At 40.4% G+C, this 20899-nt stretch overlaps 1 protein-coding gene across 1 annotated transcript; it reads right to left on the bottom strand.

Annotated features, from left to right (window-relative positions):
- Positions 1-4692: 4692 nt before the first annotated feature.
- On the bottom strand, positions 4693-13904 carry LOC117539124 (zinc finger and SCAN domain-containing protein 2-like). The gene is made up of 2 exons (XM_034205151.1): positions 13553-13904; positions 4693-5841 (listed from the first exon to the last, which is right to left on the bottom strand). The coding sequence occupies exons 1-2, from the start codon at positions 13728-13730 to the stop codon at positions 5039-5041; spliced, it is 981 nt and encodes a 326-aa protein (XP_034061042.1). The 5' UTR covers positions 13731-13904; the 3' UTR covers positions 4693-5038.
- Positions 13905-20899: the final 6995 nt, after the last annotated feature.

Raw genomic sequence — 20899 nt, 5'->3', positions numbered from 1 at the left:
ACACACGACGTAATTTCCACTGGGGACAGGGGGGACATGTGTAAATATGTGTATTATTATTTTTTAACACTAGCCGTCATCGCCACGGAGGAGCACACAGCCTCTGTGAGCGAGCGAGACAGAGAGAGCACACCTTTATCTATTTAATATAGTTGTAATAAAGTAAGAAATCATTCCAGTGTGTACTATAGGACAGTACAAAAAAAACAGTTTAAAAGGAGAGTGATTAGTAAAATATGCATAAATAAAAAGAAAGAATGCTAACTAGGTAACATAAGATAAGAATGAACAAGTTTAAATGATTTGTTATTGGTTGTGATCATATTCAAATAATTAACATTTTCTTTTAGTAAACCCTGAAAACGGGTCCCACAGACCCAAACAGCACACAAAGGTTAAAGGTAAGCATATAATAATGTTAAAATGTGCTAAATATATACACAAAAAGAGGAATAGAAGTAGCTCAGGACTTGTTTTATTTTTTGAAAGTAGCTCTCATCCTAAAAAAGGTTGGAGACCCCTGCTTTAAGGCATAGATCAGATATATTTTTTTATGCATTTGATTATTAACACATTTCTGGATGCAAGTCTAAAAACAATGCTAACACAAACATGGAGAGTGTGTGAATTACGCTGGCACTGGCTTTCAAGGGTGGCAGGCTATGTACTCATACATGTCCGTATTAGGGATGGGAATTTGAAAGCAATGTATATTCGAATATTCGACCCCCCAAAAAACGGTTAACCGGTTAACCGAAATGTATATATCCTATTAAAAAAAAAAAGTTGGGTAAAAAAAAAGATTCTAAAAATTATTTTCCAAAAATATATTTTCAATAACTTTTGGAAATAAATAAACACATGTTCAAATAAGTATAGAAACCAAGTCTAATTTATCAAATGTATTGAACTGGTGATCACAGTTTGACAGCTATAGGCCTACAGCTTTCATGTGCAGAGGCGATTCACAATCAGGCCAACTGTAGAGAAGACCCTCTCAGCTGGAACGGAGGTTGCGGGTATAGCAAGGTATAGCATGTATACGTTTAATTTGGCATAGTTTGACCTCTACACCGCACTCACTAACCTGGTCGAAATATTTCCACACATTACTCCTTTTTGACGCCATGTCTGTTGTGTAGGACTCTTCTTAGAGTGTAAATAATTACCGGACTATGACTGGTAAAATATGTTGAATACCGGCAAAACTAAATCTCTCCTGTCAAAATGTCTATGTACTTTGTCGCCACACACCGTTGCCAAGCAGCGATTATTGTTGTTTAGGCTGGCCACTCATGTGTCACGAGTAGGGTTGGGTATCGTTTGAATTTCCACGATTCTGATTCCGATTCCGATTCTTAACGGTTCTCAATTCCGATTCTTTGAGGGGCAGGGTAAAAAAATTATAAATGGCTTCTTCCACCAAAAAAATTACATTTATTCGAGAAACTTTGACACAGGTTAGCTTACAGTAATATTCACATTAATCAGTCTGTTTATATTCACTGCTATGTAACTGTAACCTGAGAACCACTGAAGCTACAACAGTGCAACAGTCCAACTTTTAAAGGAAACCCCCCCCCCCCCCATTTAAAAACAGTTCTTGTTGAGAAAAACAAGCATATCTGCCTTCTCAGGCATACCGGGAAGAAATGTTTGAACATTTTAAAGTAAAATGCTTCAATCTGGTGCACTTTAAGCAGGATTACTAGAGTCTAGATCTAGGGGGTACAACTCTAAACACCCATATGAAAAAGATCGGTTTACATTTTAATAATCAAATAAGTATGTGAACATAACCAATAACCTACCATAGCCAATAACAAATACATGTAACGTGTTTTATTTTTGTTGTTCATTCATATCTTATTTTACTATTTTATTTATGCATATTTTTTTATCTCTCCAGTTTAAAAGGATATGTCTGGTTTACTGTCCTATAGTATACATTGGAATGATTTAAAACCTGTTTTATCCCAATAATTATAAAGGAGTGCCTTGGAAATATGTGTTTACATAAATTGTGATCAAAACGTTTGAGACCCACTGAGATAACTTAGACTAAAGTGAACTATCTAAACACTCAGTCCTTTACCTCACTGAGCTGTAGTTATCAGCCTCTCAGTCTGACTGGAGAGGACTCTCCCTCCACATTATTGTAGAAACATCTTCTTCTTCCGTTGGAGCAGCTAGCACCAGATGCTAATAACAACAGCGCCCTCCCTTTCTTTCTCCCTCGCTCGCTCCCACGCTCACTCGCACTTTGGCTGTGAGCTGCGGGTGCCAGATAAGCCAACATCCCCCATTTTCATCACTTACAGCGCCCATCGTACAGGGCAAATGAAAAGTGTAACCGGGATGAAAAGGGTGTTACATTTACTTAATTATGAATGTTGTTACATCAAGGCCGAAAATTAGGATGAGCAGCAACGGTAAAAACATTTGTTTTCCCTCCCAGAGCTGTCAGCGCAGCGCCTCCACAGATCTGGCGCCCAAGGCGAACATCTATAACGCCAGTGCGATGGGCCGGCCCTGGTCTCAGGTTACGCTGTAGGAAGTGTAGGTACAACGCTACATTTCCTGCCCCGCCGCAGTCATACAGTAGGCTACGGAGAGCGGCGAGAAACATTTCCTCAGGCTTCGAAAAGCGGAACCGAAATTCACATGTCTAAATGATGCCGTTGGAATCGAAATGTTGGAACCGGTTCTCGGTACCCAACCCTAGTCACGAGTGTTGACAGAGGGCGGGGGAGCACGCTCATGAACTGTTAGCGCCGGAACCTCGCAACGGCTGCGGAGCCTTTTTTGGTTTTGTGTGTAAAATGTGGAGATGGGAGCAGTTTGTCTAAAGTGTACTTCTCTCTGCTCTGAAGAAAGATCCGGAAACATTTAACATGGGAATCAATTGGGAGCTAGGTGGACTTTTTGTGTCTTCATGCCCTCAAGAGACATTTTGTTTAATTATTATTATTTTTTCAACCTAGGAGAGGTTTTCCTACGTTTTTCATGAAAAAAGATGTCTGAGGAGTGTAGGGTTTGGGAATTATGGCAAGTTTAAAACATTTTTTGGGGAGAATTTCAAGCATCTCCTGCACTCTGTTTTGAGATCAAAGCACTCTAGACTTAACGAGCTGCTCCATCCACTCTAATGTTAAAATCTGAAAAGGCCTCTACCAAGCTCCAAACTAAGTTAAATATCTCAAAAAGTTCAATTCAATTTTGAATAGCTGAAGGTCTTGTGAACATTTGAAAGTTGGAATGAAGTGTCTAGCTGAAAGTATGTGGAAGGAGTAGCATTTGGCGCAAGGTGTAGGAAAAAAGGATTTGAAGGCATCTCCCATTGACTTCCATGTTAAAAAAGAGTTTAAAAAGCTGAATATTTCAAAAAGTATAACATATTTTTTTTAAGTTGAAGGTTTCCCATCGATTCCTGAAAAGGCTGAATAGTTTAATATTTGAATGGTTTCTGTAGCTGAAAATAAGCTGAAGTTATGGAGAGTCAAAATATGGGCTGAAATAATCAGAGGAAGAATAAAGATTTGAAGTACTATAGTGCAGTGGTTCCCAAACGGTGTGCCGCGGCACACTGGTGTGCCGTGAGGCAAGTCCGGGTGTGCCGTGGGATTTTGTGACAGCCATACGTTATTATTGCAATATACAACTACACAACTACAACTATTTACTATATCAGTACTTTGTAGGTTTATATGTACGTAATCTGCGCGACTTGCGCGTCCACATCTCCATGTGCAGTGCTGCATAAACATGGCTGAGTCAGCGATAACTTTCGAGGGGTGGAGGTATGCCCATTACTTTGAGTTCGTCCGAAGAATAGACAGGAATGTGACGGTGAGGTGCAAACTGTGTCCAGGCCAGAAGCTGTTATCCACTGCTGTAAACACCACGTGGTCAAACCTCAACAAGCACCTGCAAAGAACACATGCTAAGGTGAAGCTAACGCACACGCTATTTGTTGTTTGTTTATATCACGTAGTCTGTTCTTCTTCTCTGTCTTCCGGTTGTTGCCTGTTTTGAATGACAAATACACACTACCGCCGCCTGCTGGTAAGGAAAGTTATTGCCACTTACGCATGCGCAGTTCGTACGTGCTCGGCGAGTAAAGTAACGAGTTACTTTATGTAGATAGTAACAAAGTAGTGTAATATATTACTTTTTTAAAAAAAAAGTAATATGTAATATATTAAATTTTTTTAGTAACGACCCCATCTCTGGAGTTGGCGTTCTCTACTCTGATTTACATGAAGAACAACAGGAAGTCACGGCTCTCTGTTGAACAGGACTTGCGAGTGGCCCTCTCCTCAGTGCCACCAAGGATTAAAACATTCTGCGCGCCCCGACAGGCACATGTATCTCACTAATTTGTAAGTCAGCAAAATATTTACAATAGCACATGTTTCAATGCTGATTGCTGAAATGTTACATTTATAATTTGTAGTTCAGGACCATGGACAATGCAGCTTCCTTGCATTGACAGTTCTCTGTGCTGAATTTCTGCTGAGTTTCCTTTGCCTCATTTTTAATTGTGTGACCTGTCTGGTTTAAAGGTGTGTTGCTGCTTTGATGAAGCCTAATTTGATAAAGTTTCAAATTAATTTCTGAAATATTTCGTTAATAAATATTTCATGAGTAATAGTTGTCTTTGTCACATTTTATTTGGCATTAGTAAATAATTATGCACATTTACAGATATTTTACATGATATGAGTGATAACACGTGTTATGAGGGCTATTTTGCACAATAGGTGTGCCTTGAGATTTTTACTTGTCCTTTGGTGTGCCTTGGGCACAAACAGTTTGGGAACCACTGCTATAGTGGAATGCTGTAAACAGCATTCGCACTAATAAATTATCAGTAATGTATGGAACATGTTACACTGTATGGAAGGATAACCAAGAAAGATTACTGTGACAATTAGTTAAACAGAAAACGGTATGGAACTTTAGCATTTCAAACATTTTGCAGACTTTCCATGGATATGTGAACCCTTGAAGAGTCTCCAGCTCCTGGCTCTGCCTCTCAGTTCTCCTCACTTTGAGTCTGATGAAGCTGTGAGGACTGACGACCAACACATTTATGTGTATTGACCTGATAACGCCAGGGAAATTTGCGGTTACAAAATGAGCAGCTAAAGAGAGTCTCTCCTGTGTGAGTTCTCATGTGTCTCCTGAGGTCAGCCTTGCTTCTGTAGGTTTTCGCACAAACTGAGCAGCTGAAGGGTTTCTCTCCTGTGTGAGTTATCATGTGTCTTGTCAGATTTCCACTTTCAATGAAAGCTTTACCGCATACTGAGCAATTGTATGGTTTCTCTCCAGTGTGGATTCTAATGTGTTTCTGTAAACTTCCGCTCTGTGTAAAAGATTTCTCACAGAACGCGCAGCTGAATGGTTTCTCTCCTGTGTGAGTTCTCATGTGTGTATTCAGATGTGTTTCCTTTCCAAATCTTTTCCCACACTCTGCACATCCAAATGGTTTCTTGTCCTCAGTCCCTGGTAGTAAATGTCTCTCTGGATCTGAGTCCCTGGCTGGTTCTAGTCCTCCACAGTCCTCTCCATCAGCTTCTGCTTCCATGTGTTCAGTTTGTCTTTGATGAAGCCGTGAGGACTGAGGTTTCTCTTCATCATGTTCACTCTTCACAGGGACAGGAGTGAAGGTGAACTTGGTGATATCTGCTTCATTCAGCCCTTGAAGCTGCTCTCCCTCCTGACTGCTCCAGGGTTCCTCCTGTTCCTGTTTTATGTGTGGGGGGGGCTCTGGGTTTTCCTGGCCTTCCTGCTGCTCAGGGGGAACCTCTTCATTAACCACCAACAGCTGCTGGACATCTGCAGCAAAAAGGAAACACGCAGAGGGAAAGTGATATGAGAGTGAAATATAGACTGACATCTCACACATCTTTCCATGTTAAAACGTATACATTAATCATTAGTTTGAATAGTTCAAAATCAGCTCCACCTAAACAAACTACTAATTCATTCTTTAACAATAATGCATGTGCAATAATACTTTGGTTGTATAATCTATTACAGTATGACATTTACAGGGGAAATTGTTATACTTCTGTACAAAAGCTTTCATATCCTTTCAGGTAGGGGCGAAATGGCCATCGGGAGCACCCGGACATTTCCCAGGGGCCTGAAGGTTGGTCAGGCCTGCCAGCCTAGGGTCAAGTGTGACCTATGACCAGCAGCTAATGGGAATAAGTTGACGGGCCTATTAAAACAGGCACAGTTTCAAAATGACATCCTCATGTCTATCACAAACTACGCTACGTATCATTGATGACATGTAAGGTAGCGATGATCACAAGAAAGGGAAGGTGGAGTAGAGAAGGAGAGTGTTAAAGAGTCCTTGTCACAGACAACATGTGTAGTTGATTTTCACTTTTCTCTAGTAGGATTGCAAGGAAATGGTAAATAAAAATAGCACTTCTATTTGTGTGTGTGTGTGTGTGTGTATCAACACACACATGATATATATACACACACACACACACACACACACACACACACAGTGGGGCAAACAAGTATTTAGTCAGCCACCAATTGTGCAAGTTCTCCCACTTAAAAATATGAGAGGTCCTAGGTATACCTCAACTATGAGACAAAATTAGAAGAAAAAAAATCCAGAACATCACATTGTCTGATTTTTAAAGACTTTATTTGCAAATTATGGTGGAAAATAAGTATTTGGTCAATAACAAAAGTTCATCTCAATAATTTGTTCTATACCCTTTGTTGGCAATGACAGAGGTCAAACGTTTTCTGTAAGTCTTCACAAGGTTTTCACACACTGTTGCTGGTATTTTTGGCCCATTCCTCCATGCAGATCTCCTCTAGAGCAGTGATGTTTTGGGGCTGTCGCTGGGCAACACGGACTTTCAACTCCCTCCAAAGATTTTCTATGGGGTTGAGATCTGGAGACTGGATAGGCCACTCCAGGACCTTGAAATGCTTCTTACAAAGCCACTCTGTTGCCCAGGCGGTGTGTTTGGGATCATTGTCATGCTGAAAGACTCAGCCACGTTTCATCTTCAATGCCCTTGCTGATGGAAGGAGGTTGTCACTCAAAATCTCACGATGCATGGCCCCATTCATTCTTTCCTTTACACGGAGCAGTCGTACCGGTCCCTTTGCAGAAAAACAGCCCCAAAGCATGATGTTTCCACCCCCATGTTTCACAGTAGGTATGGTGTTCTTTGGATGCAACTCAGCATTCTTTCTCCTCCAAACACGTCTCGTTGAGTTTTTACCAAAAAGTTCTATTTTGGTTTCATCTGACCATATGACATTCTCCCAATCCTCTTCTGGATCATCTAAATGCTCTCTAGCAAACTTCAGACGGGCCTGGACATGTACTGGCTTAGGCAGGGGGACACGTCTGGCACTGCAGGATTTGAGTCCCTGGCGGCATAGTGTGTTACTGATGGTAGCCTTTGTTACTTTGGTCCCAGCTCTCTGCAGGTCATTGACTAGGTCCCCCCGTGTGGTTCTGGGATTTTTGCTCACGGTTCTTGTGATCATTTTGACCCCACGGGGTGAGATCTTGCGTGGAGCCCCAGATCGAGGGAGAGTATCAGTGGTCTTCTATGTCTTCCATTTTCTAATAATTGCTCCCACAGTTGATTTCTTCACACCAAGCTGCTTACCTATTGCAGATTCAGTCTTCCCGGCCTGGTGCAGGTCTACCATTTTGTTTCTGGTGTCCTTTGATAGCTCTTCGGTCTTGGCCATAGTGGAGTTTGGAGTGTGACTGAGGTTGTGGACAGGTGTCTTTTATACTGATAACAAGTTCAAACAGGTGCCATTAATACAGTTAACGAGTGGAGGACAGAGGAGGCTCTTAAAGAAGAAGTTACAGGTCTGTGAGAGCCAGAAATCTTGTTTGTTTGTAGGTGACCAAATACTTATTTTACCGAGGAATTCACCAATTAATTCATTAAAAATCCTACAATGTGATTTCCTGGATTCTTTCCCCCCATTCTGTCTCTCATAGTTGAAGTGTACCTAGGATGAAAATACAGGCCTCTCATCTTTTTAAGTGGGAGAACTTGCACAATTGGTGGCTGACTAAATACTTTTTTGCCCCACTGTATGTATGTATATATATATATATATATATATATATATATATATATATTAGTGCTGTCAAAATTATCACGTTAACGGCGGTAATTAATTTTTTGAATTAATTGCGTTAAAATATTTAACGCATTTAACGCATGTGCAGAATGGCCCGCCCCATACGTGCCACCAGTGGCAGCGCCAGGGTATGGCTGGGGTAGGCTACACCCATACCAAGAAATGGCTTAGCCCCACCATGAAAAATGATGTTAAACTAAATAAAGTCTGCCAACTCGTGGAGTAAATTGCACAGACAGCAGTTAGTAAGATTGATTTCAGTAGCCACTTGTCTGGAAATACCGAAGACCAGAAACGGTTTTGAAAACTTTTGTCACGTAGTGATCGTCTTCTCAATAGAACATCTTTGATAATGTCTTCAGGCCAATCAGAATCAAGATAACGGCGTGGTGTTGTTGCAGGAAGTCCCGACGGAGAATACTTTTGCTGTAGTACAGGGGTGCACATAACTGGTATGCAGGTTATGTGCGTAATCTGAAATGCGTACCGTCACTTGTCTCACAAAGCGCACCGACGTACTTGTGAAGCTTTTCCAGAAGGCGGTTAGATCACCGGACGACAGAGTCGGTCTCCGTGTGCACAGACAGGGCTGCTGTTAACGTCGGTCTGTACAACGGAATTGTGCCCAAACTACGCCAACCGGCTGCGGAGGGAGACTCCCCCCCTTCACTGGAGAACTGCGCTAAAACAGCTGATCACAACGTTCACACTCTGTGGTCACAAAGTACTCCTCTAGCCGCCCCCCCCCCTCTGTCGACTTTCCTGAAGTACTCCACCGTTGATAGAAATCAACACGTAATGAATTAAGACCCCACGGTTTGATGATTGATAGGTGTGTGGGTTGTCTTTCATTTTGACATGCAGAAAAATGTTATAATAAACATGGATACTGTATGTTAAATCGATATATCCGCCTTCTTTCATTTATCTTTCCATTCCCACAACAATATACATAAAGAAATGGCATATTTTGGACATAGTTCGAATGGTGATTAATCATGATTAATTAATTTTTAAGCTGTGATTAATCTGATTAAAAATTGTAATCGTTTGACAGCCCTAATAGATATATATAAACACACATAGATATATACACACATATATACACCAGGGTTTCTGTTAGCCGGTAATTACCGGTTTTTAGCTGGTAAAATGTATTAAAAACCGGTAAATTCAAAACCTGCCGGTCAAAATGTCTGGTAATAATTAGGAAGGCTCCGATAGATCGGCCGCCGGTCATTATCGGCCGATATTCACTCTTAATAGTTTGATCGGTGCTCTCTATAAAGGCCGATCAGGAGAGCTGGATCTGATCGATATGGACATAAACGCGAGTGAAGTATAACCGGACGAGAGAGAGATCAGATCAGCTGCTGAGTCTGATGGAGACACGCAGCTCTGCATAATCACCTGAAGCCCCGCCCACTGTTTAGCGAGCTGCAGGAGCTGCATGAGAAACTGACGGGCTGTGAGGAGAGAGAGGGAGGGAGAGGGGAAAAGAGAGGATCCGTTTCTCCCGTGTTATTATTCAAAGTTAATGTAAACTTTTGAATAATGTACTTCATCTACTACAAGTAGTTTGCTTGAATGTAATAATTATGTTGTTTGTTGTTTGTGGAATAATTTATTGGAAAATTAATCTGAATTTTTCCATCTGTTACGATTATAAACTGAAGCAATATAAAAATGAGTCCATTAACTGAGTTTTAAACATCAGCATATCCGGTCATAGTCCGGTAATTACCTGCTAACGGAAACTCTGCTACACAACTCTTATTATTATTATTGAAATATGACCGGTAAGTTTCAAATTTGTCCGATAAAATAAATTCTGCCCGGACATTTGACCGGCGAGAAAAAATCCTAGCGGATACCCTGATATACACATATACATACACACATATATATATTAGGGCTGTCAGTCGATTATAATATTTAATCGCGATTAATCGCATGATTGTCCATAGTTAATCGCGATTAATCGCATATTTTTGATTTGTTTAAATGTACCTTAGAGGAATATTTTTCAAGTTTTTAATACTGTTATCAACATATGAGTGGACAAATATGCTTTATGCTAATGTTTATTATCATTTGAACAATGACAAATATTCTCATGAATATTAAACACAACAACCTCTGAACATTACAAATATTCGCCTCAATTCAACCTGGAACCTCTCTCCTACAATAATACAATACAAAGTGTGTGTGTGTGTGTGTGTGTGTGTGTGTGTGTGTGTGTGTGTGTGTGTGTGATGGATCGTTGGAGCTATGTGCAACTCAAGGCATATGCTCGAACGGGAGCTGCCTGGACGCTGCAATCATGTTGCGCACTATCCGTGCTGAGTGTGCTGACTTCTCGTACAATGTCCCACTGTCTGGCTTCCTGCATAAAGTCAAGTGCTCGGCGCAGTTGTGGCGAAATGTCGCTCCTCTGTTTTCATTTAAACAGCTCCTTATATCCGTTAGCGCAGCTAGCTAGCACCAGATGCTAACAACAACAATGCACGTAAGGTCTCTCTCTCGCTCGCTCGGGCCACACATACACACACCCTCCCGGTCCTCCCAATAGCCAGTCGGTGCCTGCCGGTGAGCGTGGAAGTGTGGTCTGCCACAAGCGGGCGGCAGGAGCTGTCAGCATCAGCTTGTAGATAGTATTTTAAACTCGATGCGCTCTGAAACTACGGGGCGGCCGAGGAAAAAAAATACACATGCGTTAATCGCATTAAAATAATTAGTGGCGTTAATTTTTTTTTGCGTTAACGCGTTATTAACGCGTTAACTTGACAGCCCTAATGTTTATACACATATATATATATATATATATATATACACACATATATACACATACAAATATATATATATATATATATACACACACACATACAAATATATATATATATACACACATATATATATATATATATATATATATATGTGTGTATGTATACAGATATCGAGAATACAGATGTGTCAAAAAAAGTTCACTGCAGAAAGAATATAGAAGAGACAACAGATTACCTGTATTACCCGTTACAGGGTATATGCAGGAATCCTGAAGTCAAATGTAATACCTTTTAAGACCTTTTTTAAGACCCTTTCCATACATTTTAAGACCTCACACCTACGCAATGATTACATTCAGGCACACTGTAGAATGCAACCTCTTTGGACAATTTATATACTTCTTGAAGACAAGCTACAAAATGTAATACCTTGGAATATGCTGTTTAATACTTTTTAATAGCCTTAATTGTCGCTAAATTGATTTATCAACTTTTAATACTTTTTAAGACCCTGCGGACACCCTGTGTTATCAGCAGTACAAACAAAAACATGATTTACTTACTAAAATAAGTCATATTATAATATTTAAAACTTTATTTCAGTAAAAGTACAGTTAAGTATTAGCATAAAAATATACTTGAAGTAGAGCTGGGAGATGATTAACCCTATGGAGTCGGTGGACTCGCCGGTGCGTCAAGATGTGCATAACTTACATAATGAATCATATATTTTTGATTATAAGGAGTAGAAATATGATTCAGATAACCACGGAATCGCTGGAAGTGTAGCTTTCCAGCGGTACCTCCTGTGAGACTAACAGGGCACAGCAGCCAATTGGGCTGCTTGAAGCAGCCTGACTTGGCGTTACACTGTGTGGGATTGGTGGATTCGTGTTTCCGTCAAGGAAATCTCGGCCGGCAGCCATGTTGGTCTGAAATTACCAACATGACTCGAGAAATCACTAAGAACCTACCCACCAAAAAACATAAACCACGTGTCTCCCATCAGTTTACGTCTGTGAGGAAGAGAGAGAGAGACAGAGAAAATGGCTAAAAAAAACGTTTCAGTTGCAGACTTAGCTAGAGATTTTTTTCGCTAGCAGCAGTGAAGATAGAGCCTCAGAACATGCAGTTAACACACCAGCTAAAATCTTGCCTAGGGCAGCAAATTGGTCAGGGCCGACCCTGTGTGTGTCTGTGGTTTTATACTGGATGTAAAGTAACTGGAAATACCTGTGTGAGAGAGAGAGAGACCACCTCCCAAAATTTATTTTTAGTTGTGCATTGTTATTTGTGCAACATTTTAATTGAACTTTATTTCAATGTCTCGTGGAGGTCTCGTAGAGCACACGTGACCCCCCACCTACACAGCAGCCCATGCACCATCACCCCCATCTTCACAGCAGCCAGACCCACTGTCTTGGAAGACAGACAAAGACCTTGACACTGTCTTGACATTTATAATGAATAGTTGGTTGAAAGTTCTGATGTTCAATATTGTAAATAGTTAGATTTTCCAGTTTCTTATATTTGTATAAATAGTTGGTTGAAAAAAAACATATTTATAATAAATTGTTGGTTGAGAAGAAAAAAATGTTAATGCTCAATTTGTATTTGTACACATCACATGAACCTCGGTATGTAATATGAAGTCATTATTCAGTCCTAACGTATCGCAGTCCCTGCTGTGGTGAAAGTAGAGTGATAAACACCTATTCTACTCAAAATACATTTATTTTTTTTAGACATGAATTACACATTTATATACAGTGTAATTCAAATATTTCACTACTTGTGTGATCCTAAGACTTTGGTAACCACATCTAAAACACCAAAACAATTGGAGTTTTGAAGATTTCCAAAAATCGGATGTCAAATCTTAAGCTTTAGAGCTAATCATCTCATCACACAGTGCTCTAAGGTGGGTGAGTGACTTGCATTTCTAGCAAGACCAGAGACTGTCCTGAATATTTTGATATGTAACACATGTGGTGCCATGTTATGAGAAGTACATTTAAAAGTTCATTTAAGGAGACATCTAAAAATCGAGAAAATACCCTTAGACTCCAGAGGGTTAAACATAATAATGTACAACTTTTAAAACGCTACACCTACACAGTAGTCAGTTCTACTCGTGCACGTGTAATAACATTACAGAACTGCTAGCTTGAAACCGGCTACTAGCTCTTTATAAATGAATTTGGGTTCATGTTGGTCTGTTCTTTAAACTCAGACAGTGATCCCCTTTAGCTAAAGCTATGTATGGAGAATGTAGCTAACGTTAGCTCAGCACGGACAGCAGTAGCCGTCAACATTTTTCCATCACAAGCTAGCTGCCAACGGGATGTGTGGAGGGTTTAGCTAACGTAAGTTAGCACGGATATCATTGGTAGTAAACATGCTTCCGGTATGAGCTAGCTGCTAACAGGCTGTATGTGGAAGGAGAAGCTATCTCATTATAGGCTGTGTTTGGAGGGTGTAGCTAATGTTATCTTACCACAGATACATAGCTGCTAACAGGCTGTGTGTGGGGGGTTATGCTAACGTTAGCTTAGCACGGAGGGCATTATCACTTAACATGTTTCCAACAGGAGACAGAAACGTACCTGCTTCTGTCTGCAGATGTACTTCAGGTCTTGAAACCAACTCGCACAGTTTCCGGTGTCGGAGGTCCATCTCCTCTTCATACTCGGTTATTGTTCTTTCAAAGTGCTCAAATATGTCCTCGACAGCCGCAGTGAGCCGCTGGTTGATATACTGCTTTAGACTCTGAAGTCTGGACATCTTTCACACGCAGAGGAATAATGTCGCTTCTTCTGCTGCTGTTATTCAATGTTTGAAGCTTTTACTTCTGCTTGCCGCTGCACAATTGTCACTGTGGCTGCATCTCACTTCTCTTAAATGCAATCCTTCCGTCCCTCACTGGAGAAGGGTCCAGCTGCAGCCGCAGCCAGTCGGTGGAGGTTGAACCTGTAGGAAGCTGTACTTCCAAATATGGTCAGAAGAGAGCGCGCCCAACACGTGATACGCTGACGCAAGGATACTTAATAGTCCAGCAGCAAGTCCTCAAAAAAAGCTTTAGTTTTCGAGATACCCCTACGCGAGGTAGAACAAATTATCTTTAGGGTCTCCCATTAATGAAATTGATTGTTGTCACATTTTATTTTGGGGGAGAACATTTTTTTTTTTTTTTTTTACCCCAATCCCTAAAAAAGAGCCAAATTAGACCAGGCCGAATATGGGAAAGGTGACAAAAAAGCCCATAACTTGAGAATGGCCACTCTTTTCCTCTTCAGATCTGCTGAGGTATTAACCAGGTGGCTGTCCTACATCAAATAGTCAGACAATTATTTAACTAATAAAATACTGAATTATAGTCCTGTAGACTTAGCTTTAGTTTAGACGGAAATTGTGCTTTTGGTGATAGGAAAATAGGACTCAATCACTTTTCTCTCATTTATCAGAAAAACAGAAATCCCTAAAAAAATATACCATTACTGAATTGTCTAGAGTGCTATTGAACACTAACCAGTAGTTGTATGGAAATATCTGGTACAGTTCTATTGCAAATGAGATTTCTTTAGACATAGGCCTACCTCTTCTCTGATACAGTCAAATTCCGAATGGGGGATAAGTGGTACAATAGCCAAGTTAAGAATGCTCACTCTGATGGTCATTATATTTGGAGAGGGAAATACCAGGTGGCTGAACTACATCACCAAATAGTCAGAATAAGAGTCACCCAATACAATAAAGTGTATTATTTCTAGCCTCTAAAACATAGTTGTAAATAGTACAGGTTTTATTGAAACTGGAACCTTAAGACCTGTTAAGCCTCAAGGTCCCCCTCGGCGGGCACTTTTTTTTTTTTTCACGACACTGTGTCTCAGGGGATCCTAATATTTAAGAACCTATTAATGTGTTATACCAGATGAACGGGAATAATCTCAGCTAACTGACAATACAAACCATTTTTACCAAAACAAAACACAAGTCTCATAAGAAGCATCTAAATGACCCCTGAGCGAAAAATGCTAACGCACTTTGGCACAGAACTCAAGATAAAAGTACCCTTATTACTTATCGTAGCTGCACATACAAGATATCCAATTAAAGCTGAGGTTCCACAGATTATTTAGGTATAGTATCATCACTGAGTGATCCGAACTCGCGACAGGGAAAGCAAACACAGACATCACAACACGTACCTTTACGTAGCTTTTACGGGAGATTGTCTCACCTTAGCTGTCAATCTGATCAAAAGACTTGTTCAATGGCATTAAAAGGAGAAAAAACGCGGCTGAATCGGTTAATCCATAGGTTGATAATGTTTCTGTGGAATATTTTTATTTATTTATAATCCATAATTCCATTTTTATGTAAAAATCGGAGAGTAAAAGTTAGCTGCTAATGGTAGTCACCAGAGTTATCGCAGCTTCCGGTTTTGGCTATGCGTCAGTCTCACACACACACATTACCAAATAAGGAGTTCCCCTCGATTCCATTGGCTCTGACGTTTAGAAAGAGATGTCAATCAGCAAAATCGAGCAAGGAGGGCCAGAGATAGGTCAAATCCACCCAAATGACCCGAGAAGTGTTTTTTTTTTGCTAAATCTATCTAAAAGGTCAAATTTCACTTGTTTTGCATCAATCTTGATACAGGGTACTTATTATATGTTGTAGTTTGGATTCCTGAAGCTTTTAGTCTACCATCCCATCATTCAAGGGTGGTTTTCACCAGTGGTGTAGTGGGGATTTTTTTACTGGGGGGACGCTATTTTAATTAGGTCATCCCAAATAATGCCACACAAGTGCGCATGCGCGCAGTGCACTCACATAACGGGCAGACAGGTCCACAGAAACTACCGGTATGCTTAGTCCTACTTTAGTTACTGTACTGCAAAAAGCAGACGGCGCTGTGCTCAACACACACGCAGACTCAAAACCATGAACACACTGGCACATACGTTACATAAACAATTTATAGGCCTAAATTGCATAAGCTACAGTATTGCAACTAAGCAGACAGTGCTGCTTCTCTCTCTATCTCTCTCTCCACTTTCAAAATCTATTTAAAACTCATAACAAACCAACAAAATGTCCAAAGTTGTCTTGAAATTAAATTATTAAATAAACAAAACGAAAAATATAGCCATACTTATGCAAACAACATTGAATCTGGACTTGACATTATTCTGATTAGGCCTAGCCTACATTGCAAAGAAGCAGACAGCGCTGCTTCACACACACACACACACACACACACACACACACACACACACACACACACACACACACACACACACACACACACACACACACACACACACACACACACACACACACACACACACACACACACACACACACACCTTGGGTTTTGAAGACTGATACATCTTAAATGGATGAACAAACTTTGCATCCCAGTTTCCCAGCTATGCAGTCTATCCACGGGTAGCCTCTTGTTTCCTCCGCCACATCTCCTCCGTCCATACCTCTGGGAAAGGTGAGCTTGAGATAGCCAGGGGAACGTTGCTAGCGCAGCTAACGTGCACGTTAGCTAGCATTATCCACGTCTTTAGGCGGCTCTTCTGATGATGTATTACTAGCAGCTTCACTTGTAGCTTCGGTGCTGCTAGCCTCTTTCTTCTTGTGAATTATATTCTTTTTAGAAAAGAAGTCAAGTAAAACATGTTAGCCTGCCATTATAGAGCTTTTTCGTTAGTGTTCTTGAGGGAAAGAGCTTCCGCAAAATCGGCGGGCGCGGCGAGCTGGCTCGCCGTGGGTGTGTCAGTGACCGCGGGGTCATGAGCGTGATGATGAATCATACTTTTTTAAGGAAATCATTTTTATTTTTTATTATAATTACTGTGAAATGTATTATGTTTTCGTCATTATTACAACAAATACACACTTGCAACTGATAACACTGGCAATTATTTTATATTTATTAGACTTAAAAAAAAGATCATGCTCCAAATAAGTGGGGGTACGGCGTACCCCCGCGTCCAACGCCCACTACACCACTGGTTTTCACTATAAGTAATTATTTTTTTTGGACGGACACAATAATTTTTTTTTTTTTACTGTGTTCAATCTGAATTTACTTTAAAATAAAAACATCTATATTGATTCTGACACTTATACATCCAACTCACAGGTGTAACCTTGCTTTGAGAAAAAAGATTATTAATGTAACCCTCTTAGAAGGGAAGATATGGTCATTTGTTCTGGGAATGTCATTTTCGAGCCTGAGACCTGAAAAACAGACTCGGGGCTTAACAGGTTAATTCAAAGTACAGTATACAATTCATCAAATAATTCTGTGAGAGGTCAAGTATATAGATACTAGAATATAATGTTAAATGTCAGGTTCCTCAGAAACGTTAGGGGATACATTTTGACATTCTGCACAGCAGGTGCAGAACTCCGTACAGTAGGGGTGTAACCAGGGCCGCCCCTGGCCAACTTGGGGCCCCAAGCGACATTGTGAGATGAGGCCCCCCCAACCGACAGGAGTGAACTTTTTTTTTTGGAAACAAAGTAGGCTACTTTGCAAATATAATTCCTGTTTATTATTATTATCAACGGTTACTTTTTTATACAGTGAGGTAAATGGTAAATGTCGTTCAGTATGGGTTTACAGGTGAATTTTGCATTTCCTGCCAAATACTAGCCTCAAAAAGATTAAAATATAATTAATGCAAATAAACTACTTCTACTAATAATAATAATCATAATCAATTCAATAATATAAATACTATATTGTTTTATTATAATATAGTTGTAATATAGTCAAGACAAAACATGCTTATGACATGCTCAAAAACTGATATTTCTTAAATCTGTATTCAAATGTAGTTCTCTCTGTCAGCAATGCATCAACAACTACACACACATTTCAGTATTTCTCTGTGTTGTGGTTGACATGATGATGACTGTTAGGAGTTAAGGGGAGAGGCTGAGCATCACCATGATGATGACTGTTAGGAGTTAAGGGGAGAGGCTGAGCATCACCATGAAATGTGCAAATTGACATAAAAATGAATAAAAGGGGGAAAAATGCTCCATGTTTTTTAGGCTGTAAACTGTAACTGTTATGTAAGCCAAGTAGACAGACAGTGTATCACTCTTCCTCCTGTACATTAGCAGATAAAAGGCATCACATACTTGAATGAATGGTAAATAAAGAATGCTGGAAATAACTGCATCTCCATATAGGCCATAAGGTGAACCCTGTTATCGTCTCAACCCGCTCCACAGAAGTGAAACTACACAATCTTTAGTTCATAAAAAAGAACGAGTCATGCTTATCCACCAAAAAAAATATCGTCGCTAAAATTCCTGCCAATTCTTCTAGGCACGTAATTATTGGCTGAACTAGTCCCTTCGAAGCGTAATAATATCTTGGTCCAAAGTCGTGCCACGGTTCGTCACGTGATCGTGCTACACCAATTGGGTAGCTGCATATTGTCAACAGAAGTGAAAGATGGCGGCCGCCATGGTTACGCTAAACCAGACCAAATGGATTCTAAACAGTGCTGTATGCTTGTTTTATGTCATGTTTTGTCATATGTCTTAATACATCACTAAGTCCGAGGTATTTGCGTTATATACGCGGTATTTGTGAGAGGTTTTACTATCTGGGAACAGAGTTGACCATCGAATCAACATTGACTAGCAGCGTTTATCAGCCAACTCCAGCTACAAACAATTTCCCCACGGGGATTAATAAAGTATATCAAACTCATATTTATCAAACTATCATTCCTGGACTGCCATGTTCACATCGCTAGGTTCATTGGGATTATTCCATTAGACTGAGGACTTTTTGTCTGTCTGTTGTTACCCTGTACACGTTAAATGCACTCTTAAAATGACTTGATTTCTGCTTCCAAGAAGAAGGTTAACTTGTTACGTTAAGTAATTTAGATCAATAAAATGCAGTACTTCCAGGCTGAAGACTTTTCTTTTTGTTGCTGCTTTTAATTGAACTATTCATATCTTAGACTGCACTGTAACTTTTATCCATGTATTTTTTCTTTTAATGTTTCTTTTATTAGCTTTTCTTTTGAATGACTGATTTTAAATGCCATTTTCTTAATGTCTTTAATTTTTTGTAAAACACTTTGAATTGCCTTGTGTTGAAAAGTGCTATATAAATAAACTTGCCTTGCCTTACTTATACCAATGTCCATTGATTCATTTATTTACTCATTCATCCCTCCACAAATGAAAACAACACTGATGAACCATAAAAACGAGATTTATTACAAATATAAAAGGTATGACATAGAAAACAGTAGAAGGACATGTAATGTAGTATAATTGATTGGTGTCAGGCTGGGCGGAGCGGCTGATTGGTGCTGTGATTGCCTCAGCTGGTTAAAAGAGTCCTGCTGATTATACTCTGTTCTAGTACCAAAAACAAACGTATCTATGAGTGATGTGTGAGCGCGTCGGCCAGGCACTAAAACCAAAAGAACAGAAAAGAGCTTAAGAAAGATGGAAAGAAGGCTCTTTTATTCCTATTCCTCACTGTCAGTGTCAGGGCAGTCATCGTTCTCTTCCTCTGTTTCTTTTTTATTTGCACAATTTGAGCAACGACATAAGTCTGTGCAACAGAGTCCTGCAGAGAAGCATGAACATCTGCCTTTCTCACAGGCAGACTCTTTGCAGCTGCAGTGTATCACATGCAACACACTGTCAGGGGCAGGATTTCTTGTCATCCAGGTGACGTGTAAGTTCCCATCCTCTATTTCCCAACCATATCCAGCAGGTGATGGAGCATTCATTTCTCTTTTGAGACAGGACCTCATTATTGCTGCCTGGTAATTTGCCCTTTTGCAGTGCTGATGGAGGGCATCATGAGTAGGGGGAATGCTTAATTCTGGCAAGGCCGATGATGCCATACAGAAAGCCTTGTACCTAGCATCATTTACATGTTCGGCTGCTGGCTGATCATACAGGTGACATACATACCGGCAAAGAAGTGCAAATGTTGATTGCTCCAAGTCAAAGTTAGTACCTAAACTTCTGAAAGCCTTAAGGTAGTCATCTTTCTCACATGCAACAGCAAATGACTTTCTTTTGCCTTTGCCATAGAAAGCGCTTGTGGAGTCACACCCAGAGAACGTGTGAATTCCAATCAAGGCTGAACACACACTGGTTCCGAGAGCTGATGACACCATGGCAATGTCAATGATCCGTGTCCTGTTGCCAGTCCCTGTGAACACATATAAGCTGCATGGCAAATCTGCCTGCAGACTTACAGCAATGACTGCCACATCAGTGTCCGAGCTCTTGATGATGACAGCTTTGTGCTCCTGTGCAGCATGTTGGGCATGTAAAAACACCCGTGTGTCACATTCCTCATGATCACACTGCAGGTCTTCAACAACATCAACAGACTGTACACCCTCCATGACAGTTACACAGTGGCATTGATTTTGATGGGCAATGTACAAGCTGAGGTTTTTACCCACTGTTGTGAGGTCTGCATGTGTCCATGCCACATAAAGGAATTCGGCCAGTGCTTCCTTATTTTTTCCGTCAGAGAGAAACTTCTTCCACTGGGTTGGAGTTCTCTGATCTGGGCTGAAGATTGTTATTAGTTGTGACCCTGCATCAGCTCTACGGGACCGTTCTAGGCTTTTGATGCTGATGGGTGGATACCGGTCAGTGACAAAATCAATGCGTGTACACTTGTGATGCAAAGCAAGTTGGAGTATGCTCTGCAGTATGGTCTCTGCAAGCTCTCCAAATGTTGCTGGTCTGGATGGCATGGCCTGCATGACTGCCATGCCATCAAAAAGAATGGCACCACCTATTGGAACTTTGTCAACCAAGCACTCTCCACCTTTGCTCTGCAATAGATCCATGAGAGCTGATTTGTTTGTTTTGGCAAGTGAACCATCAGCACTTGCTAATGGATATGACACAGTTCCCAAGGA

Source organism: Gymnodraco acuticeps, unplaced genomic scaffold, assembly GCF_902827175.1.
Source record: "Gymnodraco acuticeps unplaced genomic scaffold, fGymAcu1.1, whole genome shotgun sequence".
Classification (NCBI taxonomy): Eukaryota; Metazoa; Chordata; class Actinopteri; order Perciformes; family Bathydraconidae; genus Gymnodraco; species Gymnodraco acuticeps.
Note: the sequence above shows the minus strand (reverse complement) of the source record. Positions and strands in the feature narration are given on the sequence as shown.